General features: G+C 36.8%; 3 protein-coding genes across 4 annotated transcripts in view; 1 reads left to right on the top strand and 2 right to left on the bottom strand.

Annotated features, from left to right (window-relative positions):
* Positions 1-1722: 1722 nt before the first annotated feature.
* Positions 1723-15501, bottom strand: LOC107565070 (protein CASC5-like). Its single transcript, XM_016250259.1, has 25 exons — positions 15494-15501; positions 14486-14525; positions 14107-14166; positions 13928-14013; positions 13776-13828; positions 12147-12168; positions 11984-12024; positions 11705-11751; positions 7771-11466; positions 7521-7629; positions 7345-7412; positions 6960-7058; positions 6771-6886; positions 6295-6385; positions 6067-6183; positions 5402-5489; positions 5205-5288; positions 5079-5118; positions 4877-4981; positions 3722-3822; positions 3571-3636; positions 3342-3451; positions 3071-3192; positions 2696-2821; positions 1723-2176 (listed from the first exon to the last, which is right to left on the bottom strand). Exons 1-25 carry the CDS (start codon positions 15499-15501, stop codon positions 2080-2082), a joined length of 5592 nt encoding a protein of 1863 aa, XP_016105745.1. The 3' UTR covers positions 1723-2079.
* LOC107564216 (small kinetochore-associated protein-like) lies at positions 13873-20225 on the top strand. 2 transcript variants are annotated; one of them, XM_016249237.1, is made up of 8 exons: positions 13873-13884; positions 16569-16676; positions 16761-16787; positions 17326-17425; positions 17546-17660; positions 17738-17799; positions 19144-19218; positions 19562-20225. In XM_016249237.1, exons 2-8 carry the CDS (start codon positions 16585-16587, stop codon positions 19691-19693), a joined length of 603 nt encoding a protein of 200 aa, XP_016104723.1. In that variant the 5' UTR covers positions 13873-13884; positions 16569-16584; the 3' UTR covers positions 19694-20225. The 2 variants fall into 2 exon arrangements, with proteins under 2 accessions (XP_016104723.1, XP_016104714.1); XM_016249228.1 differs by lacking the exon at positions 13873-13884 and adding an exon at positions 16323-16407.
* A 2940-nt stretch (positions 20226-23165) lies between these two features.
* Positions 23166-25406, bottom strand: part of LOC107565061 (protein sidekick-1-like) — a 214953-nt gene continuing 212712 nt past the window's right edge. The window contains exon 43 of the mRNA XM_016250249.1: positions 23166-24819. Coding sequence (XP_016105735.1) covers positions 24550-24819 — 270 coding nt within the window. The 3' untranslated portion in view covers positions 23166-24549. The remainder of the gene's footprint in view (positions 24820-25406) is intronic.

Raw genomic sequence — 25406 nt, 5'->3', positions numbered from 1 at the left:
TAAGGGTATTCTCATCAAAATTGGAGGAAGGGTTAAGGAATTACAGCTCTTTAATATGTACCTCCCCCCCCGTTTTCAAGGGACCATAAGTAATTGGACAATTGACTCAAAAGCTGTTTCATATATTTCTGATTATATTTATTTGTCCAATTACATTTGAGCCCCTAAAAATGAGGGGACTGTGTATAAAAATGGTTACTCATTAAGGCATTTTATCGTCAAACCATTGATTCCAGCTGAAATACGAGTCCACTATCTATAACAGGGCTGCCAAACTCGGTCCTGGAGGGCCGGTGTCCTGCAGAGTTTAGCTCCAACTTGCCTCAACACACCTGCCTGCAAGTTTCTAGTATGACTAGTAAGAGCTTGATTACCTGGTTCAGGTGTGTCTAATTGGGGTTGGAGCTAAACTCTTCAGGACACCGGCCCTCCAGGACCGAGTTTGGGCACCCCTGATCTATAACATTGCTTGAATTAGGAGAGAAATATGCTTAGAGTATCTTTCTTTTACTGGAGGAAGCAGTGTTATAGATTATGGACTCACATTGTAGCTAAAAACAGTTTAACAATTGAAGTCAGCTGCAGTAAAGACCTGGAAAAGCATCACAAAGGAGGAAACCCAGTCTTTGGTGACGTCCATGAGTTCCTGACTTAAGGCAGTCATTGCCTGCAAAGGATTCTCAACAAAATATAAAAAAAAAATAAACATTTTATAATTATATTTATCCGTCCAACTACACTTGAGCCCCTGAAAATGGGAGGACCATGTATGAAAATGGTTGTAATTCCTAAGCATGTTGTTATATTTTTGTTCAACACCTTGAATTAAAGCTTGAAGTCTGCACTTCAATTTCATCTTAATGTTTCATTTTTTCTTTCACTGGAGAAAACATTGTTATGGATTATGGACTCTCGTTTTAGCTAAAAACAGTTTAAAGTTAAAAAGCTGTAATGATGGATTGTTTCTTAAAAACACTCAGCTTTTGACTTCACAAGACATTAACTGAACAATTTACTGCAGAGGATCTATTGGTGAGCAAGTGATATATATATATATTATTTTTTTTTTCTTTTCCAAATCTGTTCCTATGAAGATTCAAACTCATCTACATTTTCGATGACCTGAAGGTGAGTAAATTTTTTGGGTTAACTGTTAGTTTGAAGTCGTTGCACTTTTATGTTTTTTTTGTTATCAGGCTGCACTGCAATAATTCATGTGTACAGGAACATTCCTTCACTGTCAGTTTTTGCGCATTCTATGTTGCACAAAATTATCTCTGAGATGAACAGAGCCCATCCATTTATCTCCATGCAGTACAAGTCTTGTCAAAGGTCAGGAGCATTCCTAAAATCTTCTCCTGTGGTGTCACGGTATTAAATCTCGATTACCCGACAGCTAGCTGACAGTAACAAATTATTAGCTCTACGCAATACAAATCATTCTTCTGTTCACGTCTATGTAGGAGATTGCTGGTTGGGCTTGAGGCCAAACTAGACTTTTGAAAGATGACACAATAAAGAGTTGCCGTTTGTTGCCACCGATGTTGCGAATAACGTTACAGTGATTTAATTCTTGTAAAAAGGTTAGTTTCTGGCTTAATTACGTTAAGAGAATGATTTTCAGGGTGAGGACTTGGTTTTTTCCATTGGTTGTCTGATTTTTAATCTGACATTAAATCAGTCATTTTAAATGGAGGAACTTTCTCAACACTGATTGCCACTATTTGCAAATTTCTATATATTTCTGAACTCAAACCATAATAAACACCCACACAAAGCAGAGTACAAATAGGGACATAAGAGCATCACTCCCATCATTCACTCCAATAACCAAGATTACCTGCATTCTTCATATGTAATTATCATCAGCAGTAGCATCTGAGGCTCCGCTACATCATATTCCATTAGTTGGATTCATGAGGCAAAGGTCAAGTCGTAACAGGCCATGAAAAGTAAAGAATACCAGCAAAGTTGATGTGGTTTTTGGCTACATTTTTTATTATGTATTTGATTATACAAAAATCAATATATACAAACAAAAGACAGAAAATAACAGATTAAACAACAAGGCCTGAGATCCTAACACAAGAGGTCATCATGAATCTTCTTGAGGACTTTTGTCAGATAGTTTTTGGCTGGTTTGACTGATGATATGATGTCCTCAATTTGACTCAACCTACAGAATACAGCAAGCATTAAACAGACACAATATCAACACAAAATAAACGTAGTGTGAATACTTTTATCAGATGAACATCACTGTAGATGTTGGTAACATTTCCATTTCAGTGTACCATATACCACATGTTGATGAATGATCTTGAGAGAACTGCTTTTGATTTATTCTAAATTTTGCCCCTCTCAGCACCAATGTGAACTGCATTTCATCTACAGTATACAAGTGAAAATTAGATTGTGGTATATAGAAAACTGTGCTATAAAGTACTCTAGTCATAAACAATATTTCTGTCCAACAGACTTGAGTTACAATTAATATTACTTTAATATTTTGTACTTTTCTTTGAACGGTTAGATGTGAAAAGCTGTTGTGTTTCACTAAACGCTGCCTAGAGACTTCATAATATTTCTTTCTAATAACAATCCTGTCTAATGGAGGTGATGTTATCTCCACTCACAATGCCAGATAATAACATTTCAACTTGTTGTGATCTAAAAATGTTAATTGCTTTCAAACCTTGTATTTCCAAAGTGTTTTTTGAAATCCTGTATGTGAAGTGGCCCACAGGGATAGTCTGGAGTGACCATCAGACTAAACTCAAACTTTTCCAATGCTTTCAGACTTGAGAAGATGACATGAACTCTGAAAGAGGAAAAACAAAAACAGATGCTTACAGATTCATTAATCTGTCATTATAGCTTTAAACTTTTCTAAAAGCAAATCTGCATCAGAAACTTCAAGTTGACACATGCTTCTGTTGTTTTTGGTCTTTTAGAGATTTAGAGGTTAAGACAATGTAAAAACTTGAATCTGTGTCATCCACATAAGCAACATGCCTCAACGTGCCAAGGAAAAGTGCATGAATAAAAGCTAGTAAAAGGCATAACCTACCGTGTGTCTGTACAGGTGATCTTCAAGATGCGGAGCTTCAATCCTCCCCACTTCTTCAGCCGGTGAATCTCCTCACCCAAGAGCCTGAGACGACCCACCACCAAACTAATGTCATGAAGCAGCTGTTGAGAAATTATCCGACAGCATTTAGACTTCTTCTTGTCATATATTATTCAGACTAGATCTTCTTAACAGTGCACACCTTTGTAGCAAAACAATGTCTCAAAATATTAAAGACTGAATGCTTGTACTTTGTAGTGTTAGTGTTTACCTCTGGTATATTTTGGGTTGTTGGGTACCTCTGTGTCCATTGAGTTTGAGAATGATAGTATAGTGCAAGTAACTTGTGGACCATGCTTGCATGACACTCAGATTTTTCCACTTTAAAAAAAATTGTCAGGGGAGATCCATACAAGTGGATTTTAAATATTTAAACATAAGATAAATAAAATGGAAACATAATAAAAAAAAAAAAGTAATTTCATTTATTGTTCACTTACCATCCAGGTGCAACTGGAAGCTTACATCTATATTTCGCTCCACATCCTCAGTCAACCAGTCCTTTCCTGAAAGACAAGAGAGTATTTTATGCTACTATGTGACAATGATGAAAAACCATTAGGAGTAATTATAAAGCGATAATCAACTCGCCAGCAGGTTTTTGCAGGTTCAACTGCAGATGCACAGTTTTGTGAAGGAAGGTAAACAAAGCCCCCTTTTCATCTGTCGCATCAAGACACCACTCGTTCAAACTGAAAGACAAATCATCACACCTTCAGCACAATACATATGTATATATATATATATATATATATATATATATATATATATCAATACATATATATATATATATATATATATATATATATATATATATATATATATACATATGTATATATATATATATATAGTCTAGGCACAGCAGTCAAATAATAACAATAATATTAAACATACTGAACGCAAAATCTAGTATTTAGCGAAAATAAAAGCAATTAATAATAGCAATTGATTATAATCAACAATGCTGACCTCACAGCGAGTGAGTGATGTTGCATTGTTTGCTGCTCTTTAACAGCTTAACTGATTATAATAGGGGAGTTCTACAATAGTTATTGTCACTCGTGTGCTGCGCTTGCAGTGTAGACAGGGTGCCAAAGTGTTGCTACAATCGGTTTTAAATTGAAGGAAAAACAAATACCTGTTCAAGGTTGCAAGATGATTCTTAAGGCTACTGGATTCCCCTTGCAACTTCTCCTGTTGGCTCTCCAAAGACCTCAGCTGAATCTCCAACTCACCAATTTCCCTAAAAAGTTCAGAATTTAGTGAATTTTAGCAACAAAAAAAAAAAGAAAAAAGATTTCTTAATCATTTCCTATGGTGCTGATAGAAAAATATACAGTACCTCTCCTTTTCCGTGACAGCTGATTTAAGCTTATGCAAATCTATCAGTAGAGAGAAGAAAAACAGACAAACCATTACATCTTCCTTACATATATATACATATGTATATATATATATATATATATATATAGTCTAGGCACAGCAGTCAAATAATAACAATAATATTAAACATACTGAACGCAAAATCTAGTATTTAGCGAAAATAAAAGCAATTAATAATAATCAACAATGCTGACCTCACAGCGAGTGAGTGATGTTGCATTGTTTGCTGCTCTTTAACAGCTTAACTGATTATAATAGGGGAGTTCTACAATAGTTATTGTCACTCGTGTGCTGCGCTTGCAGTGTAGACAGGGTGCCAAATTGTTGCTACAATCGGTTTTAAATTGAAGGAAAAACAAATACCTGTTCAAGGTTGCAAGATGATTCTTAAGGCTACTGGATTCCCCTTGCAACTTCTCCTGTTGGCTCTCCAAAGACCTCAGCTGAATCTCCAACTCACCAATTTCCCTAAAAAGTTCAGAATTTAGTGAATTTTAGCAACAAAAAAAAAAAATATATATTTCTTAATCATTTCCTATGGTGCTGATAGAAAAATATACAGTACCTCTCCTTTTCCGTGACAGCTGATTTAAGCTTATGCAAATCTATCAGTAGAGAGAAGAAAAACAGACAAATCATTACATCTTCCTTACTAGATTCATAAAACTCAATAATATAGAAGCACACTTACCCTCTTCCTTGGCTTTTAAGGCTGGTCTGGTTTGAGGAGCATCAAGATGATCTCCCATAATCATGGCCTCTACAGATGCAAGTTCTAGTACAGAAGAAGCAGTTAGTTATTTATCTGCAGGTATTAGTATATGATTATGTAGTACTTTATGCTCTACACATTCAAACATGAAACAGAGCCAAGAAGGAAATCCATACCAGTTTCTAAATCATTAATGCATCCATCCAAGTTTTCAATCATTTCATCTGTCTCTTTAATTTTAGATATCAGACTCTGTTTTGCATCCTAAATGTATTGGGGGAAACACAGGTGCACAGCGGTTAAGACTTTTAGTCAAGTCGGTTAGCACTATTGTACTTTAACAAAATTAAAAGTTATTTGCAAAAACAACATTTAACAGATAAACACTACCCAAAATGATAACCTTTTCTTCTGGGAAAACAGACTGAAAATACTGATGACTGATGATCTTGCACTTACTCATTACAACCAATTAAATTCTAGCAGCAGTAAATCAAGTTCATGGCTGTGATGTAACTGAAGAATAAGGGCTATTATTTTAAATTAATTTTTTATCATTTAAAAAGGTTGTGTCCTTCATTTTGCCTTACTTATTTCCTGTTTTAAAAGTAAGTGCACACAAAGGAAATAAAAGTGAGCTCAAACCAATTTCCTAGGGTCTATGTATCAGACATGTGACATGTCTTATGTTTTTGTGATGAGGCAAAATAAAACTAAATACTAGTAATATTAGTATTTTTTTTTCAAATCAGGACGTTTAGAAGAGAAACGAAGAATATTTGGCTTTTTGAGAAATTATTTAACAAAATCCACGTAATAAAATAATCAAAAATGCTCTTACCTGTGTTGTTTTGATGAGCTCTGAGTACAAGTCTCTTTTCATTTCATGAGAAAGTGCTTTGCTTCTCTTTCCAAAGTAAACTCTTTGCTCTTTCAACTTGAAGCCAAAGCTTTTTAACTGAGAAAAACAAACATACATGAAGATTTAATCTCAAAGATGAACAATATAAGCTGTGATTTTAATGATTTAACATAAGATGACCCAGGATTGGCTATGAAAATGACATACTTGCTCTTCAGAGAGAGTACATAACTCTTGCTGAACGGCTCCATTAATGCATCCCAGGGATTTCTCTTGTTCAGGCATCTGTTCTTTAAGTCTATGAAGAAATTAGTTCAAAAAAATATAATGTAATTTTTTTATTAGGGCTGCACGATAAATCGCATGTCATGCGCATCTCGTCAGTAAAGCCAGTTCTGTGATTAGTAGTAAATCTCCATTCTCCATACAGAGCCGTAGTTCACTGACAAGCTTCGATTATGAACGCAATACTGCATAGCTTGTCAGTGAACTACAGCTCTGTGGATCAAATGCCAGCTTTACTGACGAGATGCGCATGACAATCACACGTGATTTATCGTGCAGCCCTATTTTTTATATATAAATATATAATTTGTCAGTTAAACACACACACACACACACACACATGCTGTGGTAGGTAGTGTTTTTAGTGTCAGCATTATCAAATCCAGCCTGGTATATACCTCTCTACTATCTCTGTGAGATTCTTACAGTCGTGCTCATATACTCTCTGCTTGGGGTAGTATATGTATTTCTCTTTGAGCAAATCCTCCATGGTGCGTGTCTCTCCAGCTCCACACTGAAAAAGGAAAGATGTGCTACTACCATCACATATATTCACAAAGAGAACAAGAGAAAGCCAGACCACTTACACTGTCAGGGAGAGCACTTGGTCTAGATCTGTGGATAACAAAGTTGATACCAAAGTGGCTTAGGAACTCATTCACGGTGATGCTTCCGTCCTCAAGTTTCTGGCAACAAAAGAATGAGATAAACAACTATATTTTTTTATTGTCATAAGTAGTGCTTTCCCATGCAAAACATTTTAGGGTGTCAAAGCACACTTTCCCTAAACAATTCACACATTTAAAAGTATTATTCATGTCTGTTGCAATTACAATATGGGACGAGTTACAGGGCAAAGTGCAACATTTATGGTTGTTCAAATCCCTTAAGTATGAGCAACAGTGATAGGCAGTGCACAAAAAAATCATTTTAAATATGGGGGATAATGGGAGTGTGTGTAAATAATGCTACCTTGCTGAAATCAAATACGTGATCCAGCATCCCATCCATATAAGAGTCAAACTGTGAGTATTTGAGAGCTGAAAAGCAGATCACATTTTCTTTTATAAATACACCACTTCGAAACCTTCTTAATAGTTTTGCAAAGTGCATTTTACGGTGTCTGAGAACTGACACAAGTAACTCACTGGATTCAGACACTCCTGTATCTTCAATTGTCTTTGCCCTGGGATTCTGAGCAGCATGCCTTGTAAAATTACCTTCCCACTGTACGGCAGCTTCATGACAGTCAGGCCCCTGAGGAGACAAAATCTTAGGCATTAGCATAATAATGCACAACAATGGAGCTCACGCTTAACACTTTATTACAGAACATCCTCTAAGCGTGTAGCAGGAAATACCAAGCAAACAAAGTATTAAAGTAAATTTTGTGCCTACCATGTCAGAAATGCAGACTTTCTTGGTTCGTTCTGCTGTAATAGGGTCTTCCTCCGGATGCTGCCTTTTAAAACAAGGACTCGTGCTTGTGTCTGACTCAAAGACATCATTCTCCAAAGGCTCTTCATATTTAGATACAACCAAAGAACCATCCAGTTCATCTTGCTTGTTAATTAGCCAATTTTCAAGACTCCCTGATAAGTCTTCTTCGCTGCTCATTTCAGGGAACTTTTCATCATTAATATTGACTGTTTTGCAGTTGCTATTTTGTTCAGCAACCTCAAAATGTTTCTCTAGTTGAAGACACTGTAAATCATTAGTACTTATGGTCACAGTTTTGTTAGGAGTTACAGTTGTAGCTCGTTTTGGTAGTTTTGGTACGATACCACACAATGATAACCTTGATGAGAACGCCTTCTTTTTAAGACTAAAAGGTGTGGTCCTCTCATTTTGAACAGAATTATTTATTTGCTTGACTTTAGGCGTGACATTTGAAGTTGGCTCATTGGAAATTTCCATTTCACACGGCTCTTTAAGGGAATTCTCAGGGAGGGAACAAGAAGGCAGAGGCGCAGTTGTGCTTCCTTTTTTCAATTTTTGCTCTTCCTGGATACTCCTTGACATGTTGCGGAGCTCCATTTGAAAGTCAGCTAGACTTCTCCGTCTTGCTTTTGCATGTTGCAGCTCTTCCATAATGAAGGAATCAACTACAGACTCATTTGAGGAGGAACCTTCAAGTTGAACTGAGCTTGTACTTTGATCCTTGTTAGGCCAAAGTGCTTGACCCTCTTCTTCATTTCTAGAGCCACAGAAAGTCTTTATCGGTGCTTCTTCTTTCTCATTAAAAGAAACACTTTGCTCTGTTTCAATGGGCATTGTAAGCACCTTTGTAACCTGCATATCACTGTCTTCATCAGTCGTCATCACATTGCTTGGATGTGCCATTTCACAAATTTTGTCCACTTGCATGTCAGCTGGGCCATAAGATATTGTCTCTGTGTTGTTGCATTTAATGTTTTTCCCATCAAGATCAAAAACGTGTTTTGAGGGGAAGACATGGTTAATAGCACACTTGGCAGATTCACTCACTTCATTTTGTTCTTCACTTGACACGGTGCATCTAGAAACAGACGTTGATGCCCAAAGTGCACCGTCATGCAATTTGATCTCTGTAGCACTTGCTGCCAATGTGTTTTTTGAGTCAATTGCTATCGTGTTGCATCCTGTTAGTTCCATTTCATCATCAACACAGGGACTAGCTAGATTTGATGCACTGGCTTGACTTGTCATTTCCATGCAGTCAGACTCATCCCGTGTTTGACAACTTTGCGCTACCGGCAACAGATTTCTCTCATGCTTACTTTCCTCATTGGATACAAAGCTCTTTAACACGATATTGCCGGAGAGTGCCTGGGTTATCTCCATACTGTCAACATCAGGACTGGAGGATGTAGATACAAGGTTCAAACTCTTCCTGGATTTACTGAATGGTTTGGCTCTCTTGCAGTTTTCACCCTCAAGCACAACAGTCAGACATTGTGTCATGTCCATGTCATCAGGGTTGGAGAAATCAGTCTGACGGTTATCAGCTTCAGTATTTTCAGGATCACACATCAAGGGCATCGTTCTTGCTCCTGACTTTCTTTGAGTCATAAAAGCTTTATACTTTTGTTCACTGACTGGTGCCATTGGTACCTCAGTCATCTCCATTGGTTCAACCACAGCGATTGTTTGATTACTAGAGATTGGTGCTCTTCTTGTACCTGTGATATCCACAGCACTCCCTAACCAGGTATGGTTTGAGTCAATGTTAATAGTGGTGCATCTGGTCAATTCCATTTCATCAGGACTTGGGGTAGAAATCCTATCAAAAGCACTTGGTTGGCATGTCAAGTCTATACAGTCACTATCAATATGTTGAGCTGATGTAGTTGTGGCAGGCATCAGAATGCTTTCGCCTCTTTTCTTCTTGGAGGCTGGAAAAGAATTTAGCATTATACGCCCTGTGAATGCTTGAGTCATGTCCATACCATTACTGCCTTCAGGTCTAGATACTGATGTATGAGGCCAATTGATCTTTGAGGTGTTTAAAGGTTTGTCTCCATTGACCAGCTTGGCCTCAAGGAAAATAGTTTGACACTGTGTCATCTCCATCTCATCAGAATTTGCAGTTTGGGCTATTGGGAGGTGGCCTGATTTGTTTTGATTTATAATCAATCCATTTCCAACTAAATCAAAGCAGGGCATCTTGCTTACTCTGAGAACTGGACGCAGAGCTTCCTCCTTCATATTGCCTGTATGCTCATCTTCTCGAACAGATCTGGATAAAGGTACAAGAGGCAAACTCTTTCTTGTGTTGCTGAATGGCTTGTTTCCACTTGATTGTTTGTCCTTGAGAACAATAGTCTGACACTGTGTCATCTCCATATCGTCAGGATTAGCAGTTGGAGCTATAAAGTTGTTGCTAGATTTGTTTCGATCCACTATTTCTCCATTTCCAAAAGAATCAAAAGTGGACATCTTGCTTACTTTGGTAATTGGAGGGTGAGCTGGCTCCTTCATACTTGTTGTGTGGTCTTTTTCTCTAACAGATACATCAAATGTTCCCGTCATTTCCATATCATCAGAATTAGTCTGGGCTATTGAGAGATTGCTCTGTAAATAACCAGTTTTATTTTGATCTGTTGTCTCTCCATTTCTAATCATATTAAAGGAGGACATCCTTCTTACTGAGGGAACTGAAGGCTGAGCTTGCTCCTTCATACTCATTGTGCGGTCTTTTTCGCGAACAGATACATCAAATGCCCTCGTCATCTCCATTGCATCGTCATCCTCAGAGAAATGATGGGATTTATTGTGCTCCAGAGCAGCCTGGATATTGCAACTGATATTTCCTGTAATTTTAACATTGATTGCAGTCTGGCTCAAAGTGAGCTCCATGTCATCTTGGATGTTCGAAAAGGCAGCTGTCATGAATGCAACACCTCTTTGATTTACAGAAATAGAGGGTGTAAAAGGCTGAGCATTATCTGTGTTTTCAGTTACAACAGTGTGACTCTTGGTTACCTCTATATCATCGTCTTCAATAATTCCAACACAAGAACGCCTTCGTTGAAGTCCCTGAGGTTGTTGTGGGTTACCCTGAGCATTATCTTTGTTTTCAGTTACAACAGTGTGACTCTTGGTTGCCTCTATATCATTGTCTTCAACAATTCCAACACGAGAACGCCTTTGTTGAAGTCCCCGAGGTTGTTGTGGGTTACCCTTGGCACCCGGATGTTGCTTCACTAAAAAAGATAGCAAGTGATTCTCCTTATCAATATCCGATGTGCTTGTATTAGCTGAACTGAAGATATTACCAAGCTGATTTTCTGAATAGTGGGGCTTAATGGTATTTACAGTGGGTAAGCTCATACTGGCGAGAAAAGCACTGAAGTCCGAGTCATTGGCAGCATTTTTCCTCTCTGCTTCTGCTTCATGTGGCAAAGCCTTCTGACTTGCAACATTCAGATCACCACGGATCGTCTGAGCCATGTTGATGCTAAAAACTGGGTTTGTCTCTTCTTCAATTTCATAATCCTTATCAATTGTGATTGTGTGACTCTGAGTAATATCCATGTATCCAGTATCCTCTCCGAGCAGCATTGTTCTATCCACACAGTCATCTTGCAAGACTGGTTCGGAGAAGAAATTCTCCTACAAATTGAGAGAGAAAGGTCAAAATAATCAGTATATGTCAAAACAATGTGTGTATCAATGACAAATAAATACAAAAACGCAGAAGTAGTTATTGACAATTAGGCATTGTACATTCACACACTCCAAATTAAATCTCTGTGGCAGCATACATATACTTTTTTAATCAAGGATGTCAAATTGCAGAAGCCTGAAATTCATAATCTTTTTGACTTTCTGGTCTTAGATGAGTACTTACCTTATGCTGGGACAGATAAAGAGGAGTGTTCAACAAAGTATCCAGGCCTGAAAGAAATGGAAAGGTTTATTGGTTCACTGTCTGACTATGAAAATAATTTGCAGGAAGCATGTAAATACATGCATGAAATCAGTAGATTGTGGTACAGTGAGCATCACTTATTCAAATTATGTCAACACACTCCCATTTTGAATAAAACCACTTGCACTGTGAACAAGATTGGAGAACAATGGCTCAATTGGTCAGCAAAATTTGACATCTTTTCCATGAAAAGATTACCTTTGATTCGGTAATTTTCCTCATCCACAAAATGCAGAATCCTGTCATTAGAGAAAAAGAAAGTTGCAGCTTTACATATATGATGTGGATCACATCATAGAAAAGCAGCTGAACATGTCCAACTTGAACAAGTTGGAAAACAAATGAAAAAGCCATTACTTACTTTTCATTTGGTCTATCTCCTCCTGAATTAAAAAAAACACAATGAAGTAAATTAACAGCATGCAACTGAAATATTTAAAGTCCCCCTGTAGTAAAATATTTTATCCCTTAAAACTTATCTTTGATAATCAAAAATTTCTTGTGAAAATAATTTTCTCATGCCTTAAAATAGCTTGAATGTAACTCTACACCCTTGCCTCATTTACTATATGCGGATCTATGAATATGCAAATTAGCCCCGCCTCCACTCAGTCACACCAGTCAGCGCCTCCTGATCCACTGAACTCTAGTAAACGCAAAACAATGGCATACACGGATAATGACTGATAAAACTATGTTTTTACTAGCAGACAACTACAGTGAATACTGTAACATTCGTTAAAGGAGACATATCATGAAAATATGATAATATATTTATAAATATTATAAATAATATATTTAAGAGTCCCAGCCTCAGAGGAGACAAGAGAGCAGTGGATTTATTGATTTATTTACTGTATATTGTTGCTGCCACACAGATCTAAAATAAACATGCAATTTATTTCCCAGCTGTTTACCTTCACAGACATAACCGACAGTTTTTGTAACTCGTGTGTTTTTAAAGTAAACTTACGTGTGAATGAGAACTTAGTTTAGTACTCGCATGCTGTGACAGCCGCTTTCTGTCCGTGTGCTTTGGATGTGTGCTCTCAGAAAACCGTATATCAGAAGTTTAAACTCATATGGTTTAAAACGCATGATTTCAGCACGATAAACATGATAATCAGAACCAAAACAGACGTTTTTAGCATGTACAAGCTGTAATTGCGCAGCTCTATTCTGGAAAAGGGGGCAGGGAGCAGCAGCTCATTTGCATTTAAAGAAACAGGCCCGAAAAACAGCGTGTTTCTTTTTCGACTCAAAATAGCCTTTTTCAAAATGATATAATAAATGATCTGTGGAGTATTTTGAGCTGAAACTTCAGACACATTCTGGGGCAGCAGAGACTTATATTACATATTGTAAAAAGGGGCATAATGTCTCCTTTAAAGTTACTTACTTGACGATGTTGTGTCCTAAAATGCTGTTGACTGAATGCAGCCGTTTGTAATTCCAATTTGCGCCTGCGAGCATACGCGTGTGAAGTGCTCTCCCAATGCGGGAGAGGTGGGTCTGACTCCGGGCTACTTTCACACTGTTGCCATGGGTTAAAATGCAAGTTAGCGGTTCTAAATTCACATTAAACCACAGCTTCATGGGTTTTTTGCTCTAATTTATTTTTGGTTTTGTGCTGGTATTGGCATATTTTGCATGCTAGTGATAGGAATCGATCCCTTGACGTGATTGGTTATTGGATTGTGACGTAGCAAACCGGGGTCTGTTTCAAACTGCATTTCTGGGACTGCCATTGGGAAACTACAGTTTTAAAGAAAAAAATACTCAGCAATCGTGTTGATTAATGGATTGGCACATGGTTTGTCTAAAAGCATATTAAAAACACGACATAGACAAATAAACAACATAAAAAAACTTGATTTTCACTACAGGGGGACTTTAATGCTTTTCATTTGAGAGAACTGGTACACATAATCGTTAACCATGAACCACAAATTAACTCAGGTAACATGTTAAAAACAAATAAACTGCTTACCAACTTGTGTGTTTTGAATGGATGCCAGAACAGGAGACTCACTCTTTGCATCACTGTGAAATTTTAAAAATCATAAATTTTATGTGAATTATCTACACATGTAATTTATGTATTGTATCTTCCAATCAGTGCGTCGTCATCCTTGCACTTACTTTGTAAAGACTCGAACATTATTTGTAGTGGCAAAACTCACTCTTCGTGAATTTCTCTTCTTCTCAACAGGCTTGACAATTTCTTCCTGCATAAATATACACAAAAAAAGAAACTTTTTTTGTTGTTTCTTTTTTAAAGAAACAACAACAACAAAATTATATTCAAAACACTTAATCACCTTTTGTTCTTCTTGCTCAGCTCCATGTATTTTCATAGGTGTCCGAGCAGCTTTTAAAATCTGTCAGGGGACAATCAAGGGGCACTATATTATGTCCTGAGACATTTAGAAATTTAAGAAAATTAAGAGGAAAAGGCTCAACAACATTTCTCGCAGGCTGTAACAGAGTGAATATAGGTAAAGTGGGATACCTATCGAGCTATCATTTGTGTGTACATTCTTCCATTACTAAAAAAAAAACAGAAATATATTCAACCTAAACTAGTATGCAAAGATACTGAAGGATCATATATATATATATATATATATATATATATAGGAAAGGATAAATCTTCAAAAAAATGTTTTCAACCTCTTCAGTGACATAATGAATACATACCGAAGACAGTCTCCTTTTTGAGGATTTCACTGCCTCATTGCTGAAAAAAAAAGATTAGTTATACAAGTTGTTTTTGATAACATATTGTGGAATTTACCTGGAAAGAAAAACATTTACTTATAAAACATGGACATTTATTACATTACATGTATTTATTTATCAAATGTTTTTATCTAATGCAAATTAAGAATATTGAAATCTATTTTACAAGCCCAAACAGAAGCGGTTTTTTTGCATTGTCAATGCATGTCAGTAACTAAATGATCAACTTCAAAATATCGTCTTATGTATGCTTATTTACACAGATGCATTTTAACAGTCATTATAAAAGAAAGACCCATTAAGAGTTTACTTTCACAACTTGCAACAGTCAGTGACTTGTAATATACAAAAAGATGATGACAAGCGAGCTGAGCTTATTTCCAGGCTACTAAAGCCTAAACGAGTAATATTAGACGGCAAAATATTAGATTTGTTTAACTCTTGTTACACTCATGGTCTTCACGGTCAAAAGTGACCGGACACCTGAAATCTAACTTTTTTCTTCTTCAGTAAATTCAGTTCATTTTTGTTCAATAATATTTTTTCTTTTTTCCTTTGTATTTTGAGAGAATTTTATGGTACAAATTAATTTTTATGCAATAATTATGATACATTTTTCCCATTGAAAAGAGAGTACAATTCCCCCCCCCCTAATTTTATAAAATAATTTTTCGATTAATGCAGTATTTCAGATTAAAATAGAGACTAGGCCTTTAAAATCCAATTTTTGAAGGCAGAATAGCACCTCCTGGTGAGAGCAAAGAAAGAAAAACATGTAATTTCATGGTGTATCAACTAGTTGCCTGTATAGAACTTGTGACACAAGAAAGGCAACACAAGAGGCTTGTGAATTCCCTAGTTGTTTTTATAAATAATTGTTTACTTTTATTAGGTTGTGTATTTAAATGTATATCAACGCATTCTCAAAGACTTTTTGTGAAGGTTTAATATATATTTTTGTTTTACATCAACATGTTGATCTGAAATATAGGTTTTTGCATTATTATGACTACATTCAAACCTGAACACAGAAAGCATTTTGTTATACAAAATATTAAAATGCTATAAAAACGTAACAAACATTAACAGGAATGCTTTATCAGAGCTTAATCCTTCTGGGTCTGATCTGATTTTAACCTCTTATTTCAGTCTTCTGGCTCATTTTGGCTATATAGTTATAGCCAGACCGATTCATTTGAGTGTGTATAATTCTGAATATGTGCGTGTGTGTGTGAGAGTGGATGTATCCGTTTTACACTCTTGATGTTTTAGAGCAGGGGTGTCAAACTCAGTTCCTGGAGGGCCGGAGCCCTGCAGAGTTTTGTTCCAACCCTGCTGCAACACATATACCATGTCGTCTTCAAATAAGGCTGAAGGACTTGATTAGTTGGATCAGGTGTGTTTAATTAGGGTTGAATCTAAACTCTGCAGGGCCCCGGCCCTCCAGAAATTGAATTTGACACCCCTGTTTTAGAGTGTAACCCCTTCCATGCTGTCCACTTTTTTACGGCATTGTAGTTGAATTATTGATTTTATTTTACAGTCACATTTTGTACTCTTGATGCTTGAGTTTCACCCATTCATTGCTGTGCAGTTTTTTTCTGCATTGTGGGGGACTTGTTGATTGTACACACAAAAATGTTCTGTATCCCCCCCCCATTTCCCATTCATTTCCTATGGTCAGTCAAAACCATAAGTGTGACTATTTTTTTACGCCCACTTAGCCTGTTTGAATCATGCCCTCATTTGTTTTCTGTGTTCACATTCCAAGTGCCATACAAGTCCCCAAGTTTCATATCATTCCCATGAAGCTGTGATTTAAAAAAAAATTCAAAATGTAAAATTGCAAGAAGTGACCGAAGACGCACAAGGGTTAAGAGGTGAGGCCATATAATTACAAATACAATAGTTCTGACATTTACATTACAGCAAAGCAAAACCTTATCAAAACATTAACGGAGTTCTGTTCAGTTTAAATACGCTCAGTACAGCAAAAGAACATAAAAAATATTATCGCCGTAAATGTGATTTGTTTCTGCAGAAAGCTGCATTCAGACATGAAGAGAGTTCAGATGAAAGACACAGCGATTCCTGCACAGCCCAGTGTGGCATCCAGAGCTGCACATGTCAAGAACGACACAGAAAATAAGTGGGTATCTTTGTTAAAAGTTCTGCAAATATTCTCTTTACTGTAAACACCTTTTTTTTTTTTAAATATATATGTTTTTTTTAGGAAGAACCAGTACAGATCTCTGAAAGTGTAAGTACCAACGTATGTGTGAAATGATCGAATATGTAATGTAGTGAAATGAAAATGTAGTTATGCTCGTATAATACTGCAGCTTAGTCCAGGGGTCACCACTCACCAGACTCCTGTCCTGCAGAGTTTAGCTCCTCCAGCCCTAATCAAACACACCTGAACCAGCTAATCGAGGGCTTACTAGGGTTCAAACTAGGCTGCTTATGTTGAAGTGTTTGGGATGTGGCTTTTAATGATGAGACCTTTTTTGTAATCAGGCTCTCAAAAAGTATATAACAATTTGGATATAGATTTATCGGCCAACATATCGGTTATCGGCTTTCAAAAATAAAGAATAATCGGTTATCGGTATCGGCCAAAATGTTCATATCGGTGCATCCCTAGTATAAAGTTACTTGAAACTTCCAGGCATGTATGTTGAGGCAAGTTGGAGCTAAACTCTGCAGGACACCGGCCCTCCAGGACCCAAGTTTGGTGACCCCTGGTCTAGTCTGTTTGAAAATGTAAATGCATACTACTACTACTTCGATTTTCTCAGGCCATCTACAAGATATGGGCAACAGAATGACATAAGGGAGCAGAATAGAGTCCTGACTTCAACAAATGAAGACCTGCAGAGACAGCTTGAGGAAATGAAGGTTATTACACTAATTGATCATTCTAGTGATTTACTCAAATACAGTAATTGTTTTATGGTGCACAGTGATATTTTAGAACGGTTGTAGTCAGTAGAGTCAAATAGATGTATGTTTCTTAAGGGAACTGTGACTGACCTGGAGCTGCGGTGCACAGACCTCCAAGGAGAAAATCAAGAAATTCAAAAACAGCTGCGAGACTGTCATGTCCTCCTTGTTGCAGAAAGCCTTGACCCAGGTTCTAATTTTTTTTTAACTCCGTTGGATTGACACATGAAGAAGTTGTTGTAGTAGTCTAAACCACCTCAAATTCAGTTTCAGGGGAAAAGTTGGGCCAGACAGCTCAACAGAAAGAAGAACAAAGGAAAGAAGTTATGGTAACAATTCGTTTTTTCTGTATTCGTGTACTTTCATATGATGTATTCATTTTGTTTGTTTATTTAATATAAATGACTTTTTTAATTTAAATACATTTTATATGCCTTTACACCAGGGCTGTCCAAACTCGGTCCTGGAGGGCCGGTGTTCTGCAGAGTTTAGCTCCAACTTGCCTCAACACACCTGCCGGGAATTTTCTATGGCTGTGCCTGAAATCACCCCCTATACCCTTAAATAGGGCACTATTTGAGGGAACAGCCATTTTTAGTAGTGTCCGAAACCATAGTGGACGTTCTCGAGTGCACTCATTCAATCCCACAATGCACTGCAAAAACGAGTGTACAACTGGTGCACGCTCAACGGCTAGAGAATACCCATAATGCACCGTGAGAGTTACGTGCCGAATGAATTCCTGCATCTCGCTTGCAGCTGAATAATCAGTCCGTTCATTTTTACAAAGCGCTCATCCATGGCGTACAGCATAATGTACGACACGGCTATAAATTCATTGTAAATTGATTATGAAATTGTTTGATTAGGGTTTATACATAATTTCCGTGACAGAGTTCAAGATAAATCCTTTAATCTTACAACTGGAGCTGCTAGTGTTGCTAGTTTCAAATGATTAATAAACAGCAAGCACAAACTATGCGAAAGCGGCATTCCTTCCGGTGCACTCAGTGTCCAAATTCATTACTCGTTTTCATTCACTCCTTCTAGTGAACTGAATTAGTGACCTAATGTAGGGAATAGTGAATGAGGGTATAGGGGGCCATTTCGGACACAGCCTATGCCTAGTAAGAGCTTGATTAGCTGGTTCAGGTGCATTTAATTAGGGTTGGAGCTAAACTCTGCAGGACACAGGCCCTCCAGGACCGAGTTTGGACAGCCCTGCTTTAAACACGCATATACCTGTATATATTTTTTGGAGATTGAATGCGAAAAGCCTGTATAACCTTGGTAACTAGACAAGTCAAGGAAAAAATGTAAATTCATATCTTTGATTCTTGGAAACATGAGACGCTAATAAATGGACCCATGGTCACTGCAGGGACATATAATAGGGATTGATTATATAATCAGCCATATTGTGCATTCGTCTGTAGTGCTGTCACACCAACTTATTTGCTTTTATGGTCTGATCACTATTGTGTTACTATGTAGAAGAAGATGTATTCTGAAACACAAACGAAGCCTAATTCTGGTCTATAGCATGTTTTACATGAAGAATCCATCCTGTTCCAATGTTGTTTAGTGCAGGGCTAATGTTAAACCCAGGCTATGGGAAATTGACTCTCAATTAATTATTCATTTTCTGTCTATTTTGTTTCTTCTAATGGTAGACGGTTTCTCATAATCTCCTGACTGAGCTGAAACTGTTTGGTGAGACGGCACAAGAGCATGCAGCAAATTTACTGGTGAGTATCAGTGTTGTTGTTTTTTTTTTATATTCAAAAATACTGGGTTATTTATCCTGATTTGAATGTCCTGCGGCACTGACCAGACATTTAATACAAATGTTTCACTAAGACTGATTTATATGAGGATGAAATTACACACATTCTGCTCTGCTGGGCTAGAGGCTGTATAATTAATCCTAATGCCAGGTCCACAGCTGATAAAATATTAATTTGAAATGTTCTAACCCTTCTAAATGTTATTGAGTGTGCCTCTCCAAAACTACTGGAATATGGCATGACCTAAAACGGGTTCAGTGAGGATTTTGTCAGCCTCTGTTTGCTCCTCTGTGAATGCTTGCAGGAAGTGCAGAACATCATGAGGGACCTGACGGAAGCGCATGGAAAGCTTCAGCAGGAGAGGGCATTGTTCACTTTGGACGTGGAGGAAATGGAGAGAGATTTGGGGGAGGCAGAGAGACTCTTGATGGAATAAATGAAAGAAACTCTTTTACTGGCCATAAATACTGCAGTGCCATATGGTGTTGTTCGGAGATCTGTCAGTCTGAGAATGAGAAGCATTTGAGCAAAAGTGTAACATACTGTTGCATTTAAAGGAACATACAGCTCATACCATTTGAAGAAACACAAATTTAAGAATGCTTTATGATCAGAATCTGTTTTTGTCTGCTTACAAGTTTAAGATATTAATGTAAACAATTTTCATGCACCTCTAGAACGGCAAGGCACTTCTTAAATGATGCTTACTGTATATCGTTTTCATTTGAATTCTTTGTGCAAACATGACCTTAAACATTATTAAATGTTAAACTGGCTTCAACAAGAGACGTGCCTCTCCTTTACATAGTGTTGTGCCATGTCATCTACTTCCATTATAGTATCTGAGACAATGATGCAACTATAAGTAATAGTTACATGTTTCTAAAAACTGAGTATGCTTAATAAGCATTGTCCCATTTGACATGGAGATTTAAACCACAATGCCCTTGTGATGTGTGAGTTAAGACCAGCCATTTTTTTGAACAATAAAATGTATCTTTCTTCATTCAATCACTTTTTCCTTATGATGCATTTTTTTACACATCTATCCGAACACGTCATGACTGAAATGGCCACTGAATTGAATTCATTGCCATTCAAATGAAATGGTCTTGAACTAGGTAAAGGAATAGTTCACCCTAAAATGAAAATTTGCTGAAAATGTACTCGCTCTCAGGCCATCCAAGTTGTAGATGAGTTCTTCTTCAGAACAGATTTTGAGAAATGTAGCATTTCATCACTTGCTCACCAATGGATCCTCTGCAGTGAATGGGTGCCGTCAGAATGAGAGTTCAAACTGCTGATAAAAACATCACAATAATTCACAAACAATCCACACAACTCCAGTCCATCAATTAACATCTTTCGAAGCAGAAAACTGAGTGTTTATAAGACACAAATCCATCAATACATTGCTTCTGGCTAAAATACAGAGTCCTGTTTCCATAAAATAGCTTTCTCCAGTGAAAAAGTCATTTTGTCTGAATCAGAAGAGAAATCTGAACAGCTCAAACACTGTTTACAAGCAAAAACAGCTAAAAATATGTTGGTGGATTTTGATGTGAGAGCAGGAGGAGGAAGCATTATTACACTTGAAGTGTTATTATGGATTATGGACTTGTATTTTGGCCAGAAGCAACGGTTTAAAATGAAAACGCCTTAATGTTGGATTTGTTTCTTATACAAACATGCAGCTATTGACTTCACAAGACATTAATTGATGTACTGGAGTCATTTGGATTACTTGTGAATTACTGTGTTGTTTTTATCAGTTGTTTGAACGCTCATTCTGACGGCACCCATTCACTGCAGAGGACCCATTGGCGAGTAAGTGATGCAATGCAAAATTTCTCCAAATCTGTTCTTATGAAGAAACAAACTCCTCTACATCTTGGATGGCCTGAGGGTGAATTAATTTTAATTTTTGAGGAAACCATTCCTTTGTGCGCATAGTATTTTATTCACTAAGTATATATACAGTACATACGTATATATGTCATATGTATATATGTATATACGCACTATCTCTACACTGCTAGACTCTGATGTTCATAACAGAGGATAGATTTCCAGTGTGACAGTTCTCTTCATACTGCCAGCTTGCATCCACTTGTTATAGAAAAAAGTCACTTCACTTGAAACAATGTCGAATGTGTTGAATCCTGCATTACTGTAGTAACCAATGCAACGTCAAAAAATGACACCCATCGCCTCAACACATACCTCATTTGATCACGTCCAAGAAATTGTATGGACAGTCTGTTCTACATGATCCGATCTGAAAAACAAAAACTCCTGAACAGCATGAGCATGATGTAATGAATAATGTGGTTGAGCCAAAAGTGAAAATTTTCTGTGAAATATGTACCTCATCCATTTAATCATAGTAATCAAAACAAGTGCATTACAATGATGAAACCTCAATATCAGCAAATTACAGTGATACAGTGTTCCTACAATAAGCAAATGAAAAAAAAAACATTTGGACATTTACGCCACACTTAAAATTGTATTATTGTCAATGCATTATATAAACAAAAATCAAACCAAAACATCACTTGTTTTAAAGAAAGACAGCACAACATAAATTCTGAGAAAAGTGCCGTTTGTCAAAAAATGTCAATTTTTTGATGATCTGTTATCTAACGCAAAAACATTCATACATTTTTAAGTGTAGCTCAAGTGTCCAAATATGTTTGGGGCCACTGCGCATCTCATCAGTGAATGTGTCGTATGAATACAGATGACATTTCGGCAGTCTGCATCATTTAAACACAGTACACACTGTGACTCTTTTTGGCATTTAGTCAACAATATGTTATATATATATATATATATATATATATATATATATATAACTGACAGGTAATTTACTTTGGGAATAATGGCAGCAAAATATGAACACAATATTACTTGTCATTTGTTTATAATAAATATGATTTTTAGTTGGAAGTGAGTGGTACTTTAATGTGCAATAGATCCAGAAATGATGATGACATAAATATTATTATTATAATAATAATAAATACTCTTAAAGGGCAATATTATATATTTTTCTTTCCTTTTGAGACTAGGGTAAGTTTAGGGCCATGCTGCGTTAATACTGTACACCACAATATGGCACGCTGCAGATTTTGATCAATATTTTAATTTTGAGTTCATTTTTTAATCCAGTTTAATGCATTATAATGCTCATATATAATGCATTGTGAGTAATACAGTTGTAGGAGTCACTTCAGTAACAACTTCTCAAAGCAATTCAAAGTGTTAACAACTTGCTTTGAAGTGCATATTCTTCTCTCTGGCTCATTCCGATCAATAACACTTTGCATAGCACTTTCTGTCTTTGGAAGTAATGTAACGTGTTTCCATTTGAATTTTCAACACAGCAAGAAGCCTGTCCTTGTCTTTTTCGCTGTTTTAAATGACAATTAATGCATAGAAAAGAATAAAACTCTTAAGGCACCAAAACATACTCTACAGAAGCACGCAGATGCTCATACAGTTACAATCTCAGTGCGGAAGGGGGCGCCGTTACTCCCATAAATGTTTTGAATGTTGGTCATGTACTTGCGTAGAGTAAGTTTCAGGCCACATGTTGAGTTCATGTCAGAATGATCATATTTATGAGTTAAGTGAGCATGAATGCCACCTTGAAGTTGAAAGTACTAATGAGAAACCTAATGTCTTTCACATTTATAAATGTGACATAAAACGTCATTAAAAAAATCTAAATGATGAGTTCTTAGGTCATAATTATTATTTCAAAAGTCAAAATTTGAAGCCATAACTATGATGAAAATCTAAATCCTAATCCTTTTTTATCTCAATTTTGATTTATCATGGAGTATCTCATATTTCTGACTTATATTTTTAACTTAAGATAACTTTTTCATTTATAATTCATAATTTTGACATTTTATATCATAACTTTTATCTCATGATTTTGGCCTTGTCAAAAATGGATCTCATAATTATGATTTAATATCCCCTAATTTTTATCTCATAACTATGACATAGTATCTCAAAATTTAGACTTTGTATGTCATAATTATGAACCTTACCAACTTAAGAGCATGTCAACTACAATATTGCTTTTTTTATTTTTATTTTTTAGCATTTTTTAATCAATCACAAGTTCTCATTATGACTGTTGATGGTGCAGTTTAGTTGAGACCTTTTTATTCTATCTAAAATGACCTGAATGCGCATCATAATGCACTTATAATTTCTGATTAATTCTTAGGAGTACTTGAATGTATCACCATAGCATTATAACCTTATGTTACCAGCCCATATCTTTAACCACACGTCTTTCCATCTCATGCACTATATTTAATTTAGCACTGATGTTCTTTCAAACTGAAATAAATATTTGTTCAACATTGAAGCAGATGAGAAATCTGTGTATATTTGGGATGGAGAGACAATGTGGCACATTTCTTATCATCTCTCTGGGTGACTGGATTGTACATACACTGCAAGCCAGTCAAACACACTGGATTGTGACTTGCTGAAATGATCGGCTGTGGGCATCACTAAAGAACTACATCGACATGGCACAAATCTACTCTACAGTAAAAACGTTTCCTTTTTGTACAAAATTGATCCTAAAAATATACACACATACAGCATATTTTACATACAGTATTGCTAACCTAAGAAAACGCTCATTTTCTTTTCCCGCTTAAAGCATCACTCTTTTGGTTTAAGAGAGCAATACGTGTGCAAAGGCAGTATTTTCAGTGCTGCTTTTTGTCCAGAATGAAGCCGGCCGTCCCCAACATGAAAATAAACCCACACAAAACACATTGTTGTTCCAGTCTACCACACACTGTACAAGTTTCCGCTGATGTTTCAACTTCAATTCGAGTTTTGGAGATCAGAGCGAGATTCAATGAATCACTCAAGCGTGTGTTTGCCCACACATCACGACTAATCCCGGAAGGTTGCTATGGAACGGGAATTCATAACAAAGGAATTTCCTTCATCCGTCTTTGAGGGTCTTTGAGTCTTTAAAATTAATACCACCTCTTACTAAAGAGTCTCACAGTGCGAAGTCTCCGCTTCTTCTGGGCCACGGTTAATCTTCCGAAATCCACCCAAAAATCATTAACACGTTAACAACAAGATACTTCAATGCTCTCCTCCTTTCCTTAAAGAGAGGAGGCCTAAAATACACATTTCGGGGAAAACAAGAAACTTAGAACCAGCACAACAGTTTGATTCGTCCCGTTTTAGGGCTCAACTTCCAGTCTCCAGCCTCCTCGTTTGTTTCAAGTCATCGGTTCATTAGACAAATGAGGAAAAGCCAGTAACTGGAGTGCGTGTGCCTGGTGCGGGCTGCCCCGTGGGGGTGTAGACGCCCCCTACGCTGTGCTGGGTCACCACAGTCTGATAATACCCCCCCTCTGCATCCGTCATGGCACATTCCTCGTACCCTCCTCCGGTCTTCACGCCTTTGGACTGCCGCTTCCACGAGTTGTAATAAGTGGGGTCACTCATGTAGTGATTTACGAATGAGTGCTTGGGCTGCTCGTCTTCATAGTCGCTGTCGCTGACCTTTACACGAGGGGTGACGGGACGGGTCGAGACCAGAGAGAAAAAGAGCAGAAAGTAAAGTTACAGTGTGGACGTGACTGTGACCTGAGTGTTTAAGGGTGTACAAAGTAAGTTTTTGTTGGCTGACCAATACAATAGTGGTCCTAGATTCTATAGTGACACCTACTGGTATGGATGAAGCATTTTGCAATGTTGTTTTCAGATGCCACTGCGGTGGTGAAAAGACATTGACTTATTAATTTGTGGTCACGTTTTATTAATTTGTACCCTCACTTTAGTTAAATTGTGGCCACGACTTATTAATTCATTCCCCCGTTTTAGATAAATTGTGGCTACATTTTACTCAATTTTTCATTTCATTTCTTTTAATTTAATTAAGTTGTGGTCACATCCAATGAACAAATAACAAATTCTTAATTCGTGGCCACGATATAATTTTTTCTTCCCTACATATCAGGTGCAGGGCTCCGTAAAATACCCTATTTGCATTATATTTATTAACATTATTAATTTATTCTACAATCATTTATCCAGTTGAATGTGTCAATTTCAATTTATTTATTATTTACTATTTTAATTTGTAATTA

The sequence above is a fragment of the Sinocyclocheilus grahami genome, unplaced genomic scaffold (genome assembly GCF_001515645.1).
Source record: "Sinocyclocheilus grahami isolate Dianchi unplaced genomic scaffold, SAMN03320097.WGS_v1.1 scaffold25.1, whole genome shotgun sequence".
NCBI lineage: Eukaryota > Metazoa > Chordata > Actinopteri > Cypriniformes > Cyprinidae > Sinocyclocheilus > Sinocyclocheilus grahami.
This window is presented reverse-complemented; position numbering and strand designations above follow the sequence as displayed.

What these genes read in the sequence shown, in the direction of transcription:
- LOC107565070 (XM_016250259.1), bottom strand. An exon ending in ACGTATTTGATTTCAGCAAG is followed by an intron (nt 7,059 to 7,344) that starts GTAGCATTATTT and finishes TTTTGTTGCCAG; the next exon opens with AAACTTGAGGACGGAAGCAT. An exon ending in CTCACAGAGATAGTAGAGAG is followed by an intron (nt 6,386 to 6,770) that starts GTATATACCAGG and finishes ATTTCTTCATAG; the next exon opens with ACTTAAAGAACAGATGCCTG.
- LOC107564216 (XM_016249237.1), top strand. Translation starts at nt 16,585, where the DNA reads ATGAAGAGAGTTCAGATGAAAGACACAGCGATTCCTGCACAGCCCAGT. An exon ending in TGCAGAAAGCCTTGACCCAG is followed by an intron (nt 17,661 to 17,737) that starts GTTCTAATTTTT and finishes CCTCAAATTCAG; the next exon opens with TTTCAGGGGAAAAGTTGGGC. An exon ending in AGCATGCAGCAAATTTACTG is followed by an intron (nt 19,219 to 19,561) that starts GTGAGTATCAGT and finishes GAATGCTTGCAG; the next exon opens with GAAGTGCAGAACATCATGAG.